Raw genomic sequence first — 23,899 nt, 5'->3', positions numbered from 1 at the left:
TTAACTCCTCCAGCCTGCATCATGGGAGGCAGGGGGTACCCACTCCAGGAGTGGCATTACCTCAGTGTGCCCATTCGGTCCCCTGAAGCCAGATGCTGTCCACTGGGGCTGATACACACGGAGCGGATGCCCACACGGGGATCCATCAGGGACCCATCAGCTTTGTCCCCTCCGGGTAACTCGGTGTCTAGCAGGGCCTGAGTGTTCCCATCCACATAGATGATCTTGATGAGGTCCTATGGGACAGGTCAGGAGAAGGGTGGATGAGGCAGGCCTGACACAGTACAGCTGCCGGGAGAGGAATGTTGGGTCAGAGTGCACCTGTGTGTGGCCCACAGAGCCTGGCCACACAACAGCTGGAAAACCACGGTCTGGAGACCCAGCTCCCGAGAGTGAGGTGTGAAGCCTGTGGGGTGGGGGTGCTTGGGGTGGAGAAGGGGCGGCCCCAGGGCCTCAGGGCTCACGTTGCTGAGGATGTTGCGGTGCAGGGCAGAGCCGTGTACCCCGGAGCTCTCTGTGTTCCACAGGCGGATGGTGTTGTCAGAGGAACAGGTGACAAAGGAACTGGGGGGCAGGCAGGCCTGGTTACTGTCCTTCACCTCAGGGTAGACCTGGAGGGGCAGAGGGAACAGAGTCAGACCTGCAGTGAAGGAGTAGACCCCTGCCTGCCCAAGGAGATGGGAGGGAATGAGATTAAAGAGACTTAGCCTAGTGCCTGTCACCCAGGAAGCAAGCCACACCTGTGAGACACTGTCGTTAACGAGCAAGGGAAAGCACATTAACCAAACACCCACTATGCACCAGGCACTCTTCTACGTCTCCCACTTAGATTATCTCATTCAATTCTCAGAACAATCAAATGACTCAGATCTATCATTTTACAGTTACAGGAACTAAGGCTTGGCCAAGTTCAGTAACTTATCCAAGATCACCCAGCCCAGGACGAGGCAAAGCTAAAGCTGGACGGGGGCACAGTGGAAGACGTCTGAGATGTGGAAGCACCAGAATTCCAGCTCACTCCTCAGAACCCATCCAAGGATATGGAGATACACGGGAACACTGCTGGGGAAACGGAGGAACCTAACAGTACACTTGGGGATCCCCTACTCCACCCTGATAATGGTACCCCAGCGAACATGGTCAGTGTCAAGCCAGCTTGGCCCACATACCTCCACACTCCAGACGCAGGAGGAATGATACAGAGCCGAGTACACCTTGCCCACTTTCTTGGGGTCCCTCACATCCCAAACATAAATGCTGTGGTCGTTGTAGACACAAGACAGCCAATGATTAGTAGGATCAAAGGTCAAGGCAATGGTGTCTGGATACCTGGCGTTGGCCACTCCAGAGAAGAGGTGACTGTCGGGGAAAGGACAGGGCAAACTGGTGAGTGAGGAGCTGATGAAATGGGGGACTGAAGAGAACAAAGAGAAGTCAACCCACAAAGGAAGGAACAGGGCACGGGGAGTGCTTTCCTGATCTGCAGGTTTGCCTGCAGTTGCTTGAGAAAGAAAAACGCAGCCCCTGACAACTGTTAGCGGGGAGTTGACCTGGCAGTAGCTGGCCCTGGTGTCCTCCTGATGAACATAAGCAATTTCACAGAACACCACCATCAGACAGGGTCACTCTGTGGCCATGATGGGGCAAACCAAAAACAATAATGTCTGAGCACAGATGAAAACAAGATCACTGTGCAAGCCACAACAGTGAGCAGACATCACCCTTTCCCATCTACCATGATTGATCTTCTTTACCAATTACAGATTTAGCCCCTACCACCCTTAAATGGAAATTAAGACAACCAATCGCAGAACTGCCCCATCTCCTAACAGCACCCAATCCAGAGCAAAACCTCACTTCCTTGAAGCGCTGCTAAAATCACCGAACACAAGAGCAAATGCTACAATAAACCCCTCCTAATACCTACTTCCTGAGGTTACTCCCCACTTCTCTATGGTGAGTGGTCTCCTTTGTTGCAACAAGTACCAATAACCCCAAATTTGTTTGACTGCAGGGGTGTTCCTGGTGCTGTCTGGCTGGTGGGTATCAATACGCTCTTCACCTTGTTCCCTGAAGCACAGCCAGGGACGGCTTGGCACAGAGTGAGGCTCTGAATGGAGGCAGGGCCCCCACGACTCACCTGGCCTCAGTGACGCTGGCAACGTCTGTCCCCAGGGCGTGGGGCCGGGGCAGCGTGCTCAGGAAGTGCAGGTTGGAGGGATTGAAAACGCGCACGGTGCCATCAGCACAGCCACAGAAGATGTAGTCTTGGCTCACAGAGATGCAGTGGGCCACTGTGGTCTGTGAGCAGAGTGGCTCCAGTCAGCAGGGGCCACCTGCCCACTCCTCCTCCCCACCCCTCATCAGCAGTCATCTGCCAAGAGGCAGGTGCAAGGGAAAAGAAGGCCTGCTGCTCTGGCCTGAGCCCCTCCGCTGTCTTCTAGAGATGCCCCTCCCTTCAGCAGTAGCTGGCCAGAGGGCCCACAGCCCTGTACAGCTGGGGGATAGGGGTCACAGACCCTTCTAGGGCACCAGAGGTTTTGGCACAGAAAACAAAGTAGGCAAAGCCCAGCAAAGAGAAAGACACAGCATGAGAAAGAGAGGAGGGTCTAGGCACACTTACTGTAAAGCTGCCTGTGCTCTGAGCAGAGGAGGAAAGCAAGGGAAGAGACAGAGACAAAGAGAGCAGAGAGGAGGCAGTTACAGAGACCACCGTGGGCTGGAACTGGGCCCCCTCCTGCACGCACACGTGCCCAGACCCTGGTATGGAGCTACAGGCACCACTTCTCCGGAGCTGAGATTGGGCCGCCTGAGCCACGGGGACAGCAGTGACAAAGCAGTCACTTACTCTCAGCTCCACCCACTTGTCCAAAAGTCTCCGATCGCTGAACTCGCACAACAGCCCGGAGGACGTGATACAGAAGGTGCTGTCTGCCTTCTTCCCACGGCCACAGGCCACGTCGGTGAACAGGTTGTTCCGCAGCTCCCCTAGCAGCCCCGAGCGGCCCAGCAGGGGCACAGTGGCATTCACCTGTGGAGACACACCCTGAAGGTTGCTCCTGAAAATCAGGCCCTGGGGAGAGAGGGGAAGCAGCCAGCGTCCCTGGCTATTTGAGCCGACTCCTTAGCCCAGACAGCACCTGGCTCATCCTAGACTTCCACGTGACTGCTGAGGGAGCAGAAAGGGGCTCAGGTGGAGCGGGAGCGGCTGGGGCTGGGGAGCGCAGGCCCTGGCGGCTACCTGCAGCCTCAGCACCTCACCTTGGAGGTCTTGCTGTCATCAAGGTACCAGAACTTGATGTGCCGGTTGCCTGCAGTGACAAAGTAGCTGCAGTCCTCAGAGAAGGACACGGCTGTCACCCGACTGGACACCTTGTTGGAGGCCACCACACTGTTTTTCTGGAGGGAAAATCAAAGGAGTAATCAAGGCTCTGCCTCCAGGGGCTAAGAGAAAAGAGGAGGGTCAGCCAAGATTTGTACTTGAAGAAACATTTCTAAGATTCACTGGTCAGAAAAAGGGGGGGCGGGGTGCGAGGAGAATCCCTTTCTAGAGGAACTGAAGAGATTCATCTCCTCTGCAAGTCCGCAAAGACACAAAGCTAGCCCCTTCTACCAACATCTTGGCTACACAATTGCTCCTTTCCGCTTCAGGTCATTTTCTAGAATGGGACTGCGATCAGCAGGGTCGAGTGAACGGTCAGCAGCTCCCAGGCTTCCCCAACTGGCCTTCCTGTCCCCATGAGGACACCACGCCATTCACCGGCCCACTCACCTTCCAGGCCCAAACATTGACGATCATGTCATGCTGGTAGCCCACGGACACAATGTATTTGGCGCTAGGAGAGAAGGCCACACAAGCCACACCGTACTTATGTTCCTGCAGCTCTGCCACCTGGTTGCGCTCAGCCACGTCCCACACCCGCACAGCCGGCATGTGCCCACTCTGCAGGGAGGTAAGACCTGGAAGTAAGGGCCGTTCACAGCGGGGGCCCTCACCTTCCTAGCTACTGGACACTGTCTCTAAAGACGCCCTGAACAAGAGTCAAGAGCAGGGCGCCACACGGGACAGAGGCACAGAGGGAACATGATAAATGCCTGAGGATAACGACCGTCAGGTTTTGACTTGGTGTCTCTGGGCGGGGCTGGTGTATCTGTTTGTTCCAAGCTCCTTGAGGGATTCCGATGGGCAGCCAGGATTAAGAACCATGACCGCTCGTTGGTGTTTCTGCTCCCCACTGCCTCCCTCTAAGAGACTACTGGAAGGAAGGGGTGTTCCTCGTGTGCCCAGCAGGGGGCCTCTGGGGATAAGGAGTATTTTAAGGCCATGTTTTTCAAAGTGGTTCCCAATCTGGCAGCATCAGCTTCACCTGGGAACTTGTTAGAAATGCAAATTCTGAGGCCTCATTCCAGACCTACTGAATCAGAAACTGGTGGTGGACCCAGCAATCTGCACTTTAACAAGCCTCCTGGGTCATTCTGACGCACAGCACACCAAAGCTTACGGGAGAGTGAAAACGAGGATATGGCACCTGTTCAGACGTCAAACCGGCGCAGAGCAGCCCTAGCCAGGCCTGGGACTGCAGCTGTCTGCTGAGGCCAGGCCACCACCCTCTTCACACCACTGCAGCCCCCTTGCCCCACTCACCTCTCCGGTGACCAAGTACTTGCCATCGGGGGAGAAGGCAAGGGCAGTGATGGTTTTTCTGCAAGAAATGGGGGCAGGCTCAGGAGGGACACTGGCAACCTGGCCCCTCACAGTCCCCTCAAAGGGCAAGACCAGCAAACACCAACAGGACCCGTGGTGCTTCCCCGCCAGGCCTGGGGCCCAACCAGGTCCCAGTGCCCCAGAGAGCCCAGGCAGTGTGTTTCTCATAGCCCCAGGAGAAGGCAGTGCTCCCGGAGGACCCAGGCCCATTTACCTGGAGCTGTTGAGGATGTGGAGCTGTTTGTGTTTCCGGGGATTGAAGAGCACAACCACACACCTAGGGGGATGAGTCAGAGAAGAGCCTTAGCAGCACACCACGGCTCTCCGGGGGCTCTCAGGTCAGCTGGAATTCTGGTCACCCAGGAGGGAGCCAAGTGGAGCAAGCTCCGAGGGGCACCACTTGCCACAGAGGGCAGCTGATGAGGCTTCCTCCCAGCAGCCTGCTCTTTCTGCTTCCTTTCCCCTCTGCAGCCCCACGAGGGTGAAAGGGCTTCCTGGGAGCCTGTCCCCACCCAGGTCCCCAGGCACCAGCACTTTCTGGTCACGTCCACACGGGGTAGTGAGACACAGGTCTTCCCACAGCCCTTGCACCTATCCCGGAAAGGGGTGCCAGAAGGAAGAATACATGTGATTTGGGCATGTGTACTTGTTCACAGACTTGGGGCCACACATGCTTTGAATGCTTAGACTCCAAGGAGGAGTGAGGCCTCTCACACATGCACCCATGTATGTACTTGGCAGGAGCCAGCCTGCCACATGCTGGATGAGGAAGGGGGTGGAAGGCCAGGACAGAGGGCTAGAACTTCAGGAAGGCTCAGTAAGACAAAGAACTGAAGGGAGAGAGGGACAGAAATAGCCTGAGGGGGCTTTACAGAGCTCCTGTCCCAGCCGAGACTCCTTGACTCCCAGGAGTCTGAGAAGGGCCCTCCTGACAGACAGGAGGCAACCAGGGGCACCTCCTCTGGCCAGGTGCCAAGCTAGATAGGATGCAATCTAAATGACTTTCAGAGGCAGCTCCAGAGAGGGAGGCAGGTGGTAGGAGTCAGGGGCAATAAGCTGGGAGCCGAGAGCCCGGCAGTGTCTCTCTTAGGGACCTTGGCTACCAGCAGGCTCTGTCCGTCTCTTCATCAGACTATAACTAGCACCTGGAACTAGCTGACAAGAGCAGGCCTGGAGCCTGCAACACCCGGTAAGGGGAGATATGAGCAGATGGCTACTTCCCCCAACCCAACCTTTTTTCATGGGACACCCACTGCAGGACCCGTATCTGAACCCCACTGTGGGTACAAGCTGCTGGTTGAGTGCTTAGCATCTTTTGCAGATATAGGCCTCTTAGGCTCAACGAAGCACTTCAATATGCAAATTCCACTGGTAACCTTCCCTGGGGACGCTGGGATCTCTGATGTGCAGCAGGTATGCCCAGAACTGCCAGGTTGATCGACAGCCTTGGTTGGAGAGCCTGGGTTACATCGTCTTCTCCTCGAAGCCCCTCCCTTCCAAGTCTTTCTTCACTGTTTTCTTTCTCCTTCTCTCCTCCCTGTCTCCTTCTCTTTGCTTGTTCCTTACTCCTTTCTCCCTTTAAACCGAGTTAGTCTCCTGGGCCCCCCTCTAGAATGACAAAAATGAGATGGCTTTTGAAATCCCTACCCCATCCCCCATACACACACTTGCCCAGCTTCTCTTAAGAGCAGTCTAATATATGGGGGGCAAAGGGGGTAATTCCTCCAAAACAGACAGACTGATAGAACCCTACAGCTGGAAGGAAGGACGGATTGAATGCACTGTGTGCTAGGTGACTTTAAAGATCCCCTGGTCCAAAATTCTGAGATGAGGAAATCAGGCTCAGAAAGGCCCTATAAAGAGCACAGCCAGGACACACACAGGTCTTCCAACCTCCAGAGTCTTTGCGCCAAACACACACATCCATTGTGTCACCCCCCACGGAGAATTTCTGGAGGCTTCTGAGAACAAACTCCTTAAGTGCCCATTAGGCCCTGCATGGTGTGGCCCTGCCCACCCTCCACCATACGCATGCTCCAACCACACGGACCTAGTCTCCCTCCTCTAACTTGCCGCGCTCCCTCTACTGCAAGGCCTTTGCGCGTACCGCTTCCCTCTCCCTCCCTTTTTCAACTGTTAACTTAGTCCTCTTTCAAATCTCAGCCTCTGTATATGTTCTCATAACACAGTGTGGCAATCTTTTAGAATACTTACCACAGCTACAACTTTAAATATTTATTTTTTATCGTCTCTCACATCAGATGGTGCATTCCGTAAGGGTGGGAGCTAGGCCTGGTTTTGCTCTGTCACCTTTCTGGCTGAGTCTGGCACACTGCAGTTGTTCAATAAACATTTATTGGATGGATGACTGTCCATTACTCAGTCCCCTGGAGCATCAGCAGGCCCCACCTGTCTTCTATGGAAGGCAGGACCAAGGATCTCTAAATCCGCAGGGGCAGTGTGGGCAGTGGGAATACTGTGGCCTTTGGAGTCAGAAACCAGGATTTGAAGCCTTGTTGTGCTGTGTGCCGCTGTGTGACCCTAAGTGAGTCACAAACCTGTTTCCTGATCTATAAAAAGGGAGACGCTCAGATCTAGCTTGTAAGATTTCTGTACAGAGTAAATGATTTTTTTCTTTCCTTTTTCATTGTGCTTTAGGTGACAGTTTACTGAGCAAATTTGTTTCTCATTAAACAGTTAATACACAAATTGTTTCATAACACTGGTTGCCAACCCTGAGATACATCAACACTCTCACCTTCTCCACCCCAGGTTCCCTGTTTCCATTCGCCCAGTTTTCCTGTCCCTTCCTGCCTTCTCGTCTTCGCTTTTGGGCTGCTGTGCCCACTAGTCTCGTATACAGGACTGAACTGTGAAGCACGTTCCTCGCGTGTGTTTTTATTGGCCCCATAAACCTGTCTAATCTTTGGCCTTTCAGCCAAAACCTCAGAAGTGACTTCAGTCGGTACTGAGTTAAAATGGTGTCGGGGGGCCATACTCTCGGGGTTTCTCCAGTCTCTTTCAGACCAGCAAGCCTCGTCTTTGTGTGTGTGTCAATTTGAATTTTGTTCTACACTTTTCTCCTGCTCTGTCCGCGACCATCTACTGTGATCCCTGCCAGAGCAGTTGGTGATGGTAACTGGGCACCATCTAGCTGTTTTGGGCTCAGTCTGGTGGAGGTTATGCTAGCTGTGGTCCATTAGTCCTTTGGACTAATCTTCCCCTGCGTCGTTGGTCTTCTTCATTCTCCTTTGTACCAGCCAGTATGGCACCAGTAGATTTATCTTACATGACCACTCAGAGGCTTTTAAGACTCTATATGCTATTCACCATAGCTGGATGTAGAACATTTTCTTTATAGACTACGTTATGCCAATTGAGCTAAATGTCCTTCAAGACCACGGTCCCCAGCCCTCAGCCCAGAAGCTCGGTTCCTCAGGGAGTTTGGAAGTATCTGTGAAGCTTCGCAGACTTCCCCAGTATTGTGTACTGTCTTACCCTTCACCAAGGTTACCACTTATCTACTATCTAGTGTTTTTCCCTCCCTCATAACCATCAAAGATTGTTTCTTTCTGTGTGGAAACATTTTGATGTGCTTTTATAATAGTGGTCTCATACAGTATTTGTCCTTTTGTGATTGACTTATTTCACTCACTATAATGCCCTCCAGATTCATCCATGTTGTGAGATGTTTTGCAGATTCATCATTGTTCTTTATCATTGTACAGTATTCCATTGTGTGTATGTACCACAGTTTGTTTCTCCATTCATCTGTTGATGGGCATTTAGGTTGTTTCTATCTTTTTGCTATTGTGAATAGTACTGCAATGAACATGGGTGGGCATGTCTATTCGTGTGATGGCTCTTATTTCTCTAGGATATATTCCTAGGAGTGGGATTGCTGGATCATATGGTATTTCTATTTTTAGCTTTTTAAGGAAGCACCATATTGTTTTCCAGAATGGTTGTACCATTTTGCATTCCCACCAGCCGTGCACAAGAGTTCCAATCTTCCTGCTATCTCTCCAATATTTGTTATTTTCAGTTTTTTTTTTTTTAATTCTTGCCAGTAATGTCGGGGTGAGATGGTATCTCATTGTAGTTTTGATCCGTATTTCTCTAATGGCTAGCCATCGCAAGCATTTCCTCACGTGTCTGTTAGCCACTTGAATGTCTTCTTTGGTGAAGTGTCTGTCCATATCCTTTGCCCATTTTTTAATTAGATTATGTCTTTTCATTGTAGAGGTATTGGATTTTCCAACAGATTTTAGAGATTAGACCTTTATCGGATATGCCATAGCCAAAATTTTCTTCCCAGTCTGTAGGTTCTCTTTTCACTCTTTTGGTGAAGTCTTTTGATGAGCATAATACTTAATTTTTAGGAGATCCCATTTATCTAGCTTATCTTCTCGTGTTTGTGTATTGTTAATTATGGTTTGTATTCTGTTTATGCCATATGTTAGGGCCCCTAGTGTTGACCATAATTTTTCTTCCATGATCTTTATAGTTTTGAGTTTTATATTTAGGCCTTTGATCCATTTTGAATTCGTTTTTGTGTATGGTGTGAGGTATGGGTCCTATTTCTTTTTTTTACAGATGGACATCCAGTTTTGCCAGCATCATTTGTTAAAAAGACTGTCTTTTCCCCATTTAATGGACTTTGGGCCTTTGTCAAAGATCAGGTGGCCATAGGTAGATGGATTTAGATCTGGGTTCTAGATTCCATTCCATTGGTCAATATGTCTGTTGCTGTGTAAATGATTTTTTCTGACACATAAAAAGTCAACCAAACTCATTGCAGTCAAGTTGATTCTGACTCACAGCGACCCTATAGGGCAGAGTAGAACTACCCCATAGGGTTTCTAAGGAGCAGCTGGTGGATTTAAACTGCTGACCTTTTGGTGAGCAGCCAAGCTCTTCACCACTGTGCCACCAGGGCTCCTAGGAGCCACATAAAAGGTAGATTGTATTATCACTACACCTGAGGCATTGAAAGGAAGCGGAAAGGGTTCCTGGCAGTCAGAACAAGGTGCTAAGGTTCTTCCCTTTGGAAGAATGCATAAGTCCTGTTTAAAAAAAAAAAAAAAAACACCTCATTGCCATTGAGTAGATTCTGCCTCATAGCAACCCTACAGGGCACAGCAGAACTCCCTCATAGGGTTTCCAAGAAATGGTTGCACGACCAGAGCTCCAAAGTCCTGTTAGGATCTGTGAAATAATAAAAACTTTAAAAGAGGCTTTATTTTTTTCTTCTGGGAAGGCAGCCAGGAAAGAAGAGCTGGGTTAAGCTTGGGGAAAGAAAATATCTACAACTGTATTCACTTAAGAGATGATAAGCTTGGAAGGTAGCAAGGAAGGAATGGGAAAATGTTGAGGGAGAAACCACCTCAAGCATCCAGGACAGCAGCACAGAGGCATGGGAAGATCCCGGACATCTCCTGGCTAAGCTGCAAAGCACCACATGAGAGTTTTAATGAATTCCACCTCTTTTAGTACCTGATCTACTGCTCTTTGGGGCCCAACAGTAAGAGTTACCATTTATCAAGCACTTTCTGTGTACCAGACATCTGCTAAGCACTTTAGCTGTCTGGTCTTATCTTATCCTTACAACAACTTTGTGACATTAGTATAACTGTTCCCACTTTACAGATGGAAAAACGGGTTCCAGCAGTGAGATAATTTGCCCAAGGCCACACAGCTAAAGCAAACGGAGTCATCAGGACTCCTAAATCAGAGCTCTAAGAAAAGCAGAGTGAGGTGGGGTGAGGAGAGAAAAATTGAAGCTGAAGAGGAGAGACTTGAAACACAAGAACAACACTGACCTAACACATAGGGGCCAGGGCAGGAGCCTCTGATAAGAGGGAAAGAAGAGTGCAGCGCCTACAGGGAGAGAGGATTTGGGCTATAGGATTTTCAGAAATTAGAACAGGGCCCACGAAATCTGTTGTTGTTAGGTGCCGTCGAGTCAGTTCTGACTCATGGCAACCCTACAGGACAGAGCAGAACTGCCCCACAGGGGTTCCAAGGAGCAGCTGGTGGTTCGAACTGCTGAACTTTTGGTTAGCAGCTATTGCTCTTAACCACTGCGCCACCAGGGCACCACAGGAAAATTACAGCAGTTATAATTCAAAATTCAGATTTAGATATATATTTAGATTTCACTACTTTATTCAGTGTGTGAAAAACAATGCTCTCCAGGCCTGCCACCATTATGAAGAGCCCAGCAAGTTTTCAATGGCTAATGTTTTTTGAGGAGTCCCTGGGTGGTGCAAACAGTTAACACGCCCGCTGCAAACTGAAAGGTTGGAGTTTCGAGTCTACCCAGAGGCGCCTCAGAACAAAAGCCAGGTGATCTACTTCCAAAAAAATCAGCTGTTGAAAACCCTACGGCTTTTCTATTCTGACACGCATGAGGTGGCCACAAGTTGCAATTGACTCAATAGCAACTGTTTTTTTTTTTTATATTTTCTGAATCTTCTATCTGTGCTGACCTGTTGAGAAGTACCTCTGCAGGCTCATCTCTCTAAGCAAAGGCTTCTGGTCTGAGTGCTTACAGGTGACCTAGCTTTCTGATCAGTTACAGATGAATCACGGCAAAGGGCTTCAGCTGAGAGCTGATCGAACTTGAACTGATGATGTACTATCCACCCAACCACGTTCCATATCCAGAAGAAGAGGGTGATGAGGGCTCTATAATAGGCTTTTGAGTTTTGCCTTAAACCCATCATCTCAAAGCAGTATTGTGGTCTTTAAAGAACAGTGCCTCAGACTGTTTAAAACACTTTGCAAGTCCCTGCATACAAACTCTGAGTCTTGCTGGGACACTATCTTCTGTTTCCTCTTTTTCCTTAATCAATATTTGATAAAGAGTTCAGCTCTATGGTGGAAGGAAAGGGAGAACTGTGCTCTGTGTGTGTGTGTGTGTGTGTGTAAAAATACAACACAGATGGAAAGATGATTGCTCAGAGGCAGATGAGGCAACCCTTCCCTTCTCTCCTCTAACACCTTCCCGCACCCCGCGGTATTTCCTAGGAAATTCTCAGGTGTGGCATGGAAGAACTGAGCAAGAGAGGGAATCGCACACAGGTAGGCCACACAGCTGAAATTTTTACTCCTAATAATTCAAATTTGGAACCTTCCAAGGTGGAAAGAGAGTGACCCATGTTCACAGCTCCACTTGTGGGGATGGTAATGCAGATGCCCAAGTGAGGGCAGAACTCAGCAAATGTGCTTGAGGTTCCCCCACAGCCCAGCTTGTTGAGATCCTCCCAAGAAAACAGACCTAAAAACACTGAGGTGGGAGCCTCCCTCGGTCTTCCTGGTGACCTCTGACCACGGCCTCTGTCAGCTAGGGAGAAATGGGTGGGGCACAGCTTGCATCTATCTTTGGCCCTTGCCTCCACATCCTCTGATCCTGCCCAGCGCCGCCGGCAGTCATCTTCACCAGGCACCTTCACGTGTGCCCATGCAGCAGTGCTGGCTGAAATCTTCAACATGAAAAGGGCTGGGCTGCCCAACCACCTGAGTCCCATAACTCAGAACCCCAGCACCAGGGAGGCTGTGAGGCCTCAGTCCCTCATGGTTTCAGTCCAGGGCAGTGACGCTGTGAAGCGCCAGTGCCAGGTGTTGGGCTCACTGCCCAGGAAGGGCCAAGCCCTCGACAGCCCCTTGCCTGGACAGGTCCAGGCCTGCTGCCATCACAAAGAGGCCAGCATTCCCCCAGGGTCCACGTCCTAAACTCCCCATCCTCCAGAAGGCAGAGCCCAACAGAGCCCGGGACAAGCAATGACTGCAGCACAACATGCAGACAGCAGGACACACAAGGGCCAAGTGGAGACTTCCTCTTCCTTCAGACCAAGCAAAGACATGGAGTGCCTCCAGCCCCGGCCGAGGCACACCAGAGGTCCTTCAAGCCTTGCTCAAGTGTCACTCTTGTGCTCTAATGTTACAACCCCACACACCCACATTCCCTATCCCCCTTCACTACTTACACTTTTCCCACAGTATGTATTACCTTGTCATTGTCTATATAATTTGCCCTTTTTTGTTGTTTACTGTCTCTCTTTTCCCATAAGATCGCCAGCTTTCTGAAGGTTGTGTTTTTTTCTGTTTACTGTTATGCTCCCAGGCCCTATAAGATAGGCACTTTAACAAATATTTGTGAATGAGTGATTAAAGCTTTCACTAAGTCGCCAGCTGTAGGATCTCAATGCCCTGGCTGCCTGAGGAACCTCCTGCGTAGCAGGTCTGTGAACCGGCCCATAGTTCAGGCATGTAGGGCTCACTAAAAGGCAGCATGGTGGTGGACAGACCAACAACACTGCAGTCAGGCAGACGTGGCTGCTAACAGGCTGTGTGATCTTGGACATGTTCCTTAACTTCTCTGAACCTGTTTGCTCATCTGTAAAATAGGGATGATAATACCTACCTCACAGAATTCTGTGAGAATTAAAGGTGCAAATTCACCTGCATGGTGCTCCTAGTCATCTCCTTGCAGGGTACCCTGGTGTAACGACAACGAAAGGGCTATCTAAGGGGTTGCAGTTGCAAAAGGAACCCAGACTACAGCATCCCATCCAGGACTTGCTGGATACTAGTGCCTTATCAGGGTCTTCATCCAGATCTGGAATTGGAAGCTGCCCTCAAGATTCACTCCCAAAGGGGAAATCTTAGAGCTTTAATTATTCTAAGAGCTAATGAGTCTAAGATGTTTTCTAGGGCATCCCTGGTTGTGGTCCTCTCTAGATACCTGGAATCCATTGCCTTCCTAGTAAGTAACCTCTTAGACCAGGCCAGGAGTCCCATTAGCATCTCTGTTTCTGGGACATTTTACCAGCTCCTCCTCAAAGGAAAGATCATTTCAGAAGGTCTGGCATGAGAAAAGACTGGGCTCTAATAACCCAGTGAAGATCATGACCACCAGTGTAGAGTTATCGGTACATGTGTCTCCTGAACACCCCTCCTCTGCCCAGAGTACTCTAAACATACTCCCTTCACGGACAGTAAGAGGCAAATTTCTGTGAGCTGCAGGACTTACAAGCCAAGTCAATACCGCAGTGTCTGATCTCTCTTCCTCTGACTCATTACGGTCTAGCCACTATGGCCACTGGTCAGCTCCTCCAACAAGTGAACTGATTTCTCCCTTCCTTAGGACCTCTGCACGTGATGTCTCCTCCACCTGGAACACTCTGCATGGGAATCACAGGTTGATTCCTCCTTATCATTCATATATCAGCTCAAATGTTCCCTCCCAAGACAGATCTTTTTTTTTTTTTTTTTTTTCCCTTGGGGTAAAGAGGAAGAATGGGTTTATGAAGGAATGGATATTTGAACTGCGTGTTGAAGGATGAGCAGGAGTTTATCAGGTATGGAATGGAAGGCATAGGGGAGAGGATATGTACAAAGGGTGTGAAAAAGAATGGCACGTTTGGAAGTTGTCTGTTGGTCCACTGTGGCTGGGGCATAAAGCATGTGAAGGCTGAAAGAGGAGCTGAGGCCAGAGAGAGTGACTGGGACCTTGACTCAGAACTGGTCCCACGGACAAAGGGTGTCCTCAAAGGTTTTATCTATTTATTTAAGACAATCTACAACTCTGTTGCCATTCTCTTGAGAAACTTCAAAGTGAGTTCCATTCATAACACACAGCCAACTTGAAAAATAAAACAAAACCTCTCTTTTCCTACTTATCTTCTAATGTGCTTGCCAGCTGCCCCACCTTCACCTCCCTCCTTACCTCCCCCAAGACCCTCTCTGCACTCAGTTGTGCTGCCTCCAGCCTTTTCTTGCCTTCCAATTTATTACTGTCTTTTCTGCCAGTGGCTCCCAGCCCTTTCCGATGTAAATACCCTTCACCTCGCAATCAGCTAAGACTGGGAAACCAAACTAGCAAAGACAGAATTCCTTGTAGTGCACAGGCTGGGAGAGGCATGAATACTCATCCACACGTAGATCTTCCTCTCCTGCACCACCTTCTATTTTTGATTCCTGAGGACAGAGAGCTCCTTGAGTGGAGGGGTTGTGTCTTGTTTATGTACCAATCCCCATCCCAGAGCCCGATACAGCAGGCCTTCAATAAAGCGTTTGAGAGATATTCCATCTCTCCTTCTCCACAAACTTAGGTTCTATCTTTTTTTTTATTGTACTTTAGATGAAGGTTTACAGAACAAATAGTTTCTGATTAAACAGTCAGTACACATATTGTTTTATGACATTGGTTAACAACCCCATGACATGTCAACCCTCAACCTTCTCGACCTTGGGTTCCCTATTACCAGCTTTCCTGTCCCCTCCTGCCTTCTAGTCCTTGCCCCTGAGCTGTTGTGCCCCTTTGGTCTCGTTTTATGGGCCTGTCTGTTCTTTGGCTGAAGGGTGGACCTCAGGAGTGACTTCCTTACTGAGCTAAAAGGGTGTTCAGGGGCCATACTCTCAGGGTTTCTGTCAGGCCAGTAAGTCTGGTCTCTTTTTGTGAGTTAGAATTTTCTTCTACATTTTTCTCCAGCTCTGTCTGGGACCCTATGTTGTGATCCCTGTCAGAGCAGCCAGGACAGACCTTTCTTGACTCCCAGCCCCAGTTATTCTCTCACCCTTTCTTTTCCCTGTGATATTACCTTGCTCATTTATTTGCTGACATGCTTATTGTCTGCTCCTCCTTCTTGAACCTAAACCCCACAAAAGCAGGCATTCTGTCTTATTCACCACTGTACCCCTGGTGCCTGGAATAATGCCAGATCCAAAGCAGGTTTTCAACAAATGTCTGCTGAACAAATGAATGAACGCATCGTGAACCAACTGTTTTGGGAAGAACCCAAGGGCCCTGGCTTCCAGTGTGAGATCTGCAAGAGAAGCAGGCAAAAAGGCACTGAGGGGCCTGATGTGTGTTGACTGCCCTGAATGTGACTCACATCCATCAGGGCACCAAGTTCACTCAACCTCGTTCTCTCAGGTCCACGTGGTCTCTCCACTGTCTCACTAGCTCCCTGGCAACACACCCACACAGGGCTTACCACAGAGAATAAGAAGGTAGCTCTGTTTTCCTTCAGATCAGATATCACCAGAACAAAGTTCAGGAGGAGATTCTGTGGTTTCATGCCCTGTCCAATCATTTGGAGCTGGGTATCTCAGCACAGACTCCAGCGAGGGCTGAGTAAATAAAGGGCTTTCTCAAGAGAGTTGGATTTCCTTTCTCCTCCTCATCGCTTAAAACAACCAAGAGGTCTCCTCTTCTCTACTGCGGGGGGACCAGTCACCTTTCTAGGACACCTCCCACTCCAGGAGGCAAGCAGCAGCTGTGCCCGGAGCACACCCAGACAGAGCCCTGCACTCTGATGCGGGGGGCCAAGTCAATGCTCAGAAGTGACTGGCTCCACAGTGGCACCAGGAGCTGTGCTGGGCTCTAAAGCTCCTGGACCCCCCAAGCCAGCCAGGGCGGGGAAACTAATTCAGGCCCAAGTCAGTTATGGGTGTTCAACTAAACTGAATCCTTCGGAGTGGCTGTCAGGGGACCAGCCTGGCATCCCAGGGCAGGGGGACTTACAGTACGAAAGGTGAGGGGTGGGCTTCCTGTGGGGAAAACCACAGCAAAGGAAAAACTCTGAAGAAGAAATGCAGGAGCCACTGCAACTGAGGGGCTTCTGCCCACAAACTCCACACTCTTAGCCTGAAGTATCAGCCCACCTCTGCCTGAAACACTCCCTCCCCACCCCTACCCCCTTCCCTGTGCTGTTTCATTTCCTTTCAGAAAACTTTGTTTTGGTTTGATATTTGCCTCTAGGCCTCTGGGAGAATTTTCTGAGCTTTGTTTCTCTTCTTGTTTCTAGGATACCTGAGCAGGCTCCTAGAGCAACAAACGCAGTAGGAACAAGAAGGGGCGGGGGGTGGGGTTACGGTAGGATAGCAAGGGAACGAGGGGGGAAAAGAGCCTGATTTGGCTCACATGGACTTTAGCACCCCTAGACACCCTAGAGGCCTATGGGGGCTCCAGCATAGAGCAAAACGAAAACACCCAGAAATGAGCCATTTGCAAAGAGAGAACCTGAAGTTCTAAGAAACCAAAAGGTCAGGGAGCAGATCAGGGGCAGTGGCCAGGGCTAGCCCAAGCCAAGCACACGCCGGAAACCCACTAGAGGCTACAGAAGAGGAGTCTCCAAACACTACTTGGAAGATAATGGCTCCCAGGCACATGTACTAGGCTGGGACATGCCCAGAAACACAAGCACACACCCTTAATGGCGCCAGTCCTGGGGCCCGGGTGTGTGGGAAAGACCGTGGGGAGCAGAGCTCCACACTCCCCACAGAGGGGACACAGGGCTCAGCACGCACTGGGCAGCACCCCAGGCCTTTCCTGTCTCTCCTACATCCAGCCCCAGCCCCACCTCCAACAAGAAGGAACCTGGCTTTCCTAGGCAGGGGCTGGAATGAGTAGAATTCCCCTGAGGCAGGCTGCACAGGGTTTTCTCCAGCTACAGAGGTCATTCAACCACTTGCTTCTGGAGGAGGAGGTCAGCCAGCCCTTGCAGGCAGTGCAGCTCCCCAAACGTCCCCCACCACAAACATCACACACCCTCAGGAGAGAGAATGACCCAGAGCCAGTGCCAGAAGTCTGTTCCCTGGCATAGACCCAGCTGCCCACAAACTGGGCTCCTCTCATTCGAATGTCAGGTAGGCAGCTTAGAGGAAAAGCAGCTTTTAAATACAAGCAGAAGTTCTGGTCTTCCCCCACTCCATGCTATTTTAAGAGTTAAGAGCTCTGCGGTCAGACTAGTTGGGTTGGAATCCCAGTACAGACACTTACTAGCTGTGTGGCCTCAAGCAAATTGCTTAACTTCTCTGAATCTCCGTTCTCCTCTAAAATATGGGGATAACAGTTCCAACCTCATAGGATTGCTCTAAGTATTACCAGTACCAGTCGCAGTCAAGTCAATTTGGACTTACGGCCACCCCATGTGTGTCAGAGTAGAACTGTATCATAGTGTTTTCAATGGCTGAGTTTTTGGAAGTAGATCACCAGGCCTTTCTTCCAAGGCACCTCTGGAAATGTTTTAAAATTGATTTAAAGTGTGAATATACTAAAAAACATTGAATCGTACATTCTAAATGGATGAATCCTATGGTATATGAACTACATCTCAACAAAGCTATTTTAAAAAACGACTAGAAGGTAGTTATTAGAGATGGTGTTGGGAGTGTGTGTAATAGAAGTACAAATCTATATCTATGTGTGGGTAGGTGGGGTGGATGGACAAAAAGCAGGATAGGATGGCAACAAAGACAACCAAAGGGTCCTGTATCTCCTTCACAAAAATGGCACCAAAAATTAACTTGGCTGTATGTCCCAGAAGCTATCAGAAAAGCCCTGCCCACCCTAACTGGTTTATCATGGCTGTAAACTCCCGTGCAACAAGATCTCTTCCAAGGCACTTACCCGGCTGGGTAGGCAACTAAACCTGACCGGGGGTCACAGGCAAGTCCTCTGCCTCCAGACACTGTTATTCCCAGCACCTTCTCCAAAGTCACCTGTTAGAGCAGGAGAGAGAAGAGACATGTTATAAACAGACTGGGGTACGGAAGGAGGTGCAGAAGGAACCTGGGGCCATCCTGCAGTGCTGGCTACTCTCCTAACATTACATTTTTCAAAAGAATGAGGTTACTGACTTTCCCAGGTTCTGTTCTGACCACAGGCATCTTTTGTTGTTGTTGTTGTTAAGAATATACACAGCAGAACATACACTAGTGCAATAATTTCTACTTACACAATTCAGTGACACTGATTACATTTTTCAAGCTGTGCAACCATTCTTAGGCCTTTTCTGAATTGCTCCTCCCCATTAACATAAACTCAATTTGATCCCATATAGCTAGTTCTTTAAAAGAGCACAATGCTCAAGGCAGATACTCTTTACTAATGAAGCTTAACTATTCTTTGGTTTAAAGAAGACTTCAGAGGATATTTTCGATTTAAGGTTTAAAGATTATTTCAGGGCAACAGTTTCGTGGGTTTATCCAGCCTCAATGGCTCCAGAAAGTATAGATTTCACGAGAATTTACAATTCTATTCCTCATTTTTTCCTTCCCTTTGATCAGGATTCTTCTATAGATTCTTTCATCAAAACCCTCAGTAATGGTAGCTGGGCACCGTCCAGTTCTTCTGGTCTCATGGCAAAGGAGGCAGTTGTTCATGGAGGCAATTAGCCACGCATTCCATTTCCTCCTCCTATTCCTAACTTTCCTTCTTCCTCTGTTGCTCCAGACCAACAGAGACCAATTGCTGTAACTTGGATGGCCACTGGCCAACTTTGAAGGCCCAAGGCCCTACACCACCGAACTCGGAGGTAGAACAAAAGCACTAAAATGATATGGCTATAGGCCTCTTAACCACATGAAAAAGCCAGTGTGCTTCATCTGCTTTTAGCAGGGCTCAGTCTGCTGGTACCATGGGAAAAAAAATCAACTGGCCACAGAGGAACAAGCACTGCCTCAATCCAGGAAGGCACCATCTACAAGATAAAGTCTTGGGTCCTCAGATCCCCAGAATCAGGGAGGTCACTGATCTTCACACCTTGGCAGGCATGAAGGAAAGGCCATTCTGATCTACTAAGAACCAGAATTAGGTATCAATTAGGTAACACATACCATCCCTGATCATTGCATTCCATCACGTTCTTCCCCTCCATCAGAGGACTCTACTCCTCACATATCTGCCAGTTCATAGAGACTATACGTCCAGGAGGCAGAAACATGGCTTAACGCTGTGTTTTGCAAAGCACAGATGCCCAGAGTACTCTAATTATTACTATTAAGCCACGACTCCCACAGAGATGAAAGGGAAACAGAGATTCTACGCGGACACGGCCCCATGAGAATTCACCATCATTCTCCTCATCACTATTGTTACCCTACACTGTCTGCAGCCCCAGAGCCCACAGTGGACTAACCTTATATTAGTTCACTGGCCTTCTAGCTACATGATCCCATGTGCGATTCAGACTACCCTGTAATCTCCTGCTTGTCACTCCAGGTCCAGTCTCCTCTAGCGCTGCCTGGGCTCCCTGCACTGGCCCTCCTCAGGAATGTCTCTGGTCTCCCGTGGCTCAGAGAGAGGGCCTCTGAATACAGAATGGCCGTGTACACAGGTTAGACTGTACTCTGCTATGAAAACTGATCCTGAAGAGAGTCTTCAAGGCCCTAGGAGAGAGAAGTGAACAAGATACACTTCAGGGGTGTTCCTGCCTGCGGCAGGTTGGTCCACTCCCAGCCCAGGCCAGTTCTACAGAGGGGAATCTCAATTAGGATAGTTTTAGGATCTCTTTTCTTTTACTATACTAACTGGAAAATTCAAAGTGCTCCAAGAGGGCCTGGTTAAATTCTTATCTCTGAGGACCATTTCAGTTTAAATTACATTGGTGACTAAAGACCAAAACAAGTCTCCTGGGACATAAAAAACCTACTAAACCTATTAAAACCTATTCCCCAAAAAGGCCTTTAAGAGTCTTCTGTGCTTCTCAAAGATGCAGACTAGGAATTCCAACGTGTATCTATTCATTGACAGAAGCAGTTTGAGAACAGGACATCATACCGACCCACAGCCACATGGCAAGTGCCAAACTTGCTGGTTACCCTTTGGCCTATTTGAGGTGCTGAGCCCAGCGTGGGATAAACTAACTTTAGCCTACCCTAAACGTTCTTGATAATTTGCCCAATTTATGCCACCTTCCATACTTTTTCTCAACTTAATAACCTCTCTGGCACCTTTCTGAAAGGCCTAAGCACCAAGTACTGATTGTTGTTGTTGCTGGGGGCCTCGAGTGGATACTGACTCATAGCAACCCTATAGGACAGAGCAGAACTTCTCCATAGGGTTTCTTGGCTGTAATCTTTATGGAAGCAGATTGCCAGGTTTTTCTCCCACAGAGCCACCGGGCGGGTCTGAACCACCAACCTTTTGGTTAGCAGCTGAGCACTTAAACACTTTGCGCCATCAGGGCTCCTTAGGTACTGTCTAGAGAGCACAAAATCATCCAGCGGAACATGGGGAGGGATATTCAGTTCAGGTCACCACTCCTTATCCTGGGCACTTCTCCTTAACACCGCCAGGGAGGGGTGCTCGGGGGGACATTCCTGCTGCACCAACTGCCCATGCAGAGAAGAGAGAGGGGCCTGAGGCCAGCATTACCCACGTGGATGGAAAAGGTCACAAAGTTAAGTGCCCTGAGCTAAAAGGCTGCTCAACTCCGGTTCTCTTCAAGCTCATCTGACTTCAGGCAAACTCTTTGGATTCAATTTCCCAGGAATCCTACACTTCCGCTTCAGCTTTGGTCCCAAGGAATCACAGCTGTATGCTGATTGTCAGCTTCCCTGCCATCTGACTGGAATTTGGGTAGGTGTTTTGTGGGTATAGGATCCAGCCTCACAGAAAATTAATTCTGAAACTATCTTGGACTTTTTCAACACCAATCTAACAGCAGGAAGGACACAAGGATTACTCAGACCCCAAAGACCAGTGTTTATCAATCTTTTTAAAACAAAATTTTACCATATAAAAATTTATACATTGTTATGTGACTCTAATTGCTCTCCCCATACTGTGACAGCACACTCCTCATTTCCACCTGATTCCTCATATCCACTCAACCAGCTCCTAATCCTCTCTGCCTTCCCATCTCACTTCCAGACAGAAGCTGCCTGTTTAGTCTCTTGTATCTACTTGAGCTAAGAGGCACACTCCTCACGAGTCCAGTCCAAACCCTGTCTGAAGAGTTGGCCTTGGAAACTGTTTTAGTTCTGGGCTGATACAGAATCCAGGGGCCATGCTTTCCGGGGTTCTCCAGTCTCAGTCAGACCATCAAGTCTGGTCTTCTTACTAGACTTTGAGTTCTGTACCCTACCCCTCTCCCGCTCCATCCGGGACTCTCTGTTGTGTTCCCTGTCAGGGCGTTCATTGGTGGTAACTGGGCACCATCTAGTTCTTCTGGCCTCAGGCTGATGAAGTCTCTGGTTTACGTGGCCCTTTCTGTCTCTTGTGCTAATACTTTCCTTGTGCCTTTGGTGTTCTTCATTCTCCTTTACTCCAGGTGGTTGGGACCAATTGATGCATCTTAGATGGCCGCTTGCAAGCTTTTAAGACCCCAGATGCAACTCACCAAAGTAGGATGCAGAACACTTTCTTAATAAGCTTTGTTATGCCAATTGACCTAGATGTCCCCTGAAACCATGGTCCCCAGATCCCTACCCCTTCTACTCTGTCCCTCAAAGTGTTTGATTGTATTCAGGAAACTTCTTAGCTTTGGTTTAGTCCAGTTGTGCTGACTTCCCCTGTAGTGTGTACTGTCCTTCCCTTCACCTAAGATAATTCTTATCTACTATCTAGTTAGTAAATAACCTTCCCCCTCCCTCCCCACCCTCAAAACCATCAAAGAATGTTTTCTTCTGTGCTTAAACCTTTTCTTGAGTTCTTATAATAGTGGTCTTATACTATATTTGTCCTTCTGTGACTGACTAAATTCACTCAGCAAAAAGACCTCCAGCTTCCTCCATATTATGTTTCACAGCTTCATTGTTGTTCTTTATCCTTGCGTAGTATTCCATTGTGTGGATGTACCATAATTTGTTTATCCATTTGTCCGTTGATGGGCACCTAGGTTGTTTCCATCTTTTTGCTATTATGAACAGTGCTGCAACGAACATGGGTGTGCATATATCTATTCGTGTGATGGTTCTTACTTCTCTAGGATATATTTCAAGGAGCGGAATAGCTGGATCGTATGGTACTTCTATTTCTAGCTCTTTAAGGAAGTGCCAGATCGATTACCAAAGTGGTTGAACCATTTTACCTTCCCACCAACAGTGTATAAGTGTTTCAGTCTCTCCATAACCTCTCCAACGTTTATTATTTTGTGTTTTTTGGGTTAATGCTAGCCTTGTTGGGGTGAGATGATATCTCATTGTAGTTTTGATCTGCATTTCTCTAATGGCTAATGATCATGAGGATTTCTTCATGTGTCTGTTAGCCACCTGAATATCTTCCTTGGAAGTGCCTGTTCATATCCTTTGCCCATTTTTTAATTGGGTTATTTGACTTTTTGCTGTTGAGGTTTTACAGTATCTTGTAGATTTTAGAGATTAAATGCTGATCGGATTTGTCGTAGCCAAAAATTTTTTCCCAGTCTGTAGGCTGTCTTTTGACTCTTTTGGTGAAGTCTTTGGATGAGCGTAAGTGTTTGATTTTTAGGAGCTTCCAGTTATCTAGTCTCTCCTCTGGTGCTTGTGTATTGTTACTTATGGTTCGTATTCTGCTTATGCCATGTATTAGGGCTCCTACCATTGCCACTATTTTTTCTTCCGTGATCTTTATCATTTTCAATTTTATATTTAAGTCTTTGATCCATTTTGAGTTAGTTTTTGTGCATGGTGTGAGGTATGGATCTCGTTTCAGTTTTTTGCAGATGGTCATCCAGTTATGCCAGCATCATTTGTTAAAGAGACTGTCTTTTCCCCAATTAACGGGCTTTGGACCTTTGTCAAATATCAGCTGCTCATAGGTGGATGAATTTGTGTCTGGATTCTCAATTCTGTTCCATTGGTTTATGCATCTGTTGTTTTACCAGTACCAGGCTGTTTTGACTACTGTGGCAGTATAATAGATTCTAAAATCAGGTAGTGTGAGGCCTCCCACTTTGTTCTTCTTCTTGAGTAATGCTTTACTTATTCAGGGCCTCTTCCCTTTCCATATGAAGTTGGTTTGTTTCTCCACCTCATTAAAAAATGCTGGTGGAATCTGGATTGGGATTGCATTGTATCTGTAAATCTCTTTGGGTTGAATTGACATTTTCACAATGTTGAGTCTACCTATCCGTGAGCAAGGTTATGTTTTTCCACTTATGCAGGTCTCTTTTGGTTTCTTGCAATAGTGTCTTGTAGTTTTCATTGTACAGATCTTTTATGTCTCTGGTTAGATTTATTCCTAAGTATTTTATCTTCTTGGGGGCTACTGTAAATGGAATTGATTTGGTGATTTGCTCTTCGAGGTTCTCTTTATTGGTATGAAGGAATCCAGCTGATTTTTGTTAGGTTTATCTTCTATCCTGAAACTTTGCTGAAATCGTCTATTAGTTCCAGTAGTTTTCTTGTGGATTCTTTGGGGTTTTCTGTGTATAAGATCATATCATCTGCAAATAGAGAGACTTTGACTTCTTCCCTACC

The 23,899-nt window shown here is 48.3% G+C and overlaps 1 protein-coding gene across 3 annotated transcripts in view; it reads right to left on the bottom strand.

The window, feature by feature from the left end:
- Positions 1–23,899, bottom strand: part of MAPKBP1 (mitogen-activated protein kinase binding protein 1) — a 58,929-nt gene that overhangs the window by 9,707 nt on the left and 25,323 nt on the right. For 2 of the 3 annotated variants that reach the window (XM_023735150.1, XM_023735149.1), the window contains exons 2-11: positions 18,126–18,217; positions 4,920–4,982; positions 4,646–4,703; positions 3,773–3,943; positions 3,262–3,399; positions 2,849–3,031; positions 2,141–2,301; positions 1,170–1,359; positions 465–611; positions 61–236 (exon numbers count right to left, since the gene is read on the bottom strand). In XM_023735150.1, the coding sequence (XP_023590918.1) occupies positions 61–236; positions 465–611; positions 1,170–1,359; positions 2,141–2,301; positions 2,849–3,031; positions 3,262–3,399; positions 3,773–3,943; positions 4,646–4,703; positions 4,920–4,982; positions 18,126–18,217 (1,379 nt within the window). Of the gene's footprint in view, positions 1–60; positions 237–464; positions 612–1,169; positions 1,360–2,140; positions 2,302–2,623; positions 2,642–2,848; positions 3,032–3,261; positions 3,400–3,772; positions 3,944–4,645; positions 4,704–4,919; positions 4,983–18,125; positions 18,218–23,899 lie in introns of all 3 variants that reach the window. The other variant, XM_004380652.2, reaches the window with a different exon arrangement.

Source organism: Trichechus manatus, unplaced genomic scaffold, assembly GCF_000243295.1.
Source record: "Trichechus manatus latirostris isolate Lorelei unplaced genomic scaffold, TriManLat1.0 scaffold00076, whole genome shotgun sequence".
Taxonomy (NCBI): Eukaryota; Metazoa; Chordata; class Mammalia; order Sirenia; family Trichechidae; genus Trichechus; species Trichechus manatus.
The sequence above is the reverse complement of the archived record's forward strand: the minus strand, read 5'-3'. Positions and strand labels throughout refer to the sequence as shown.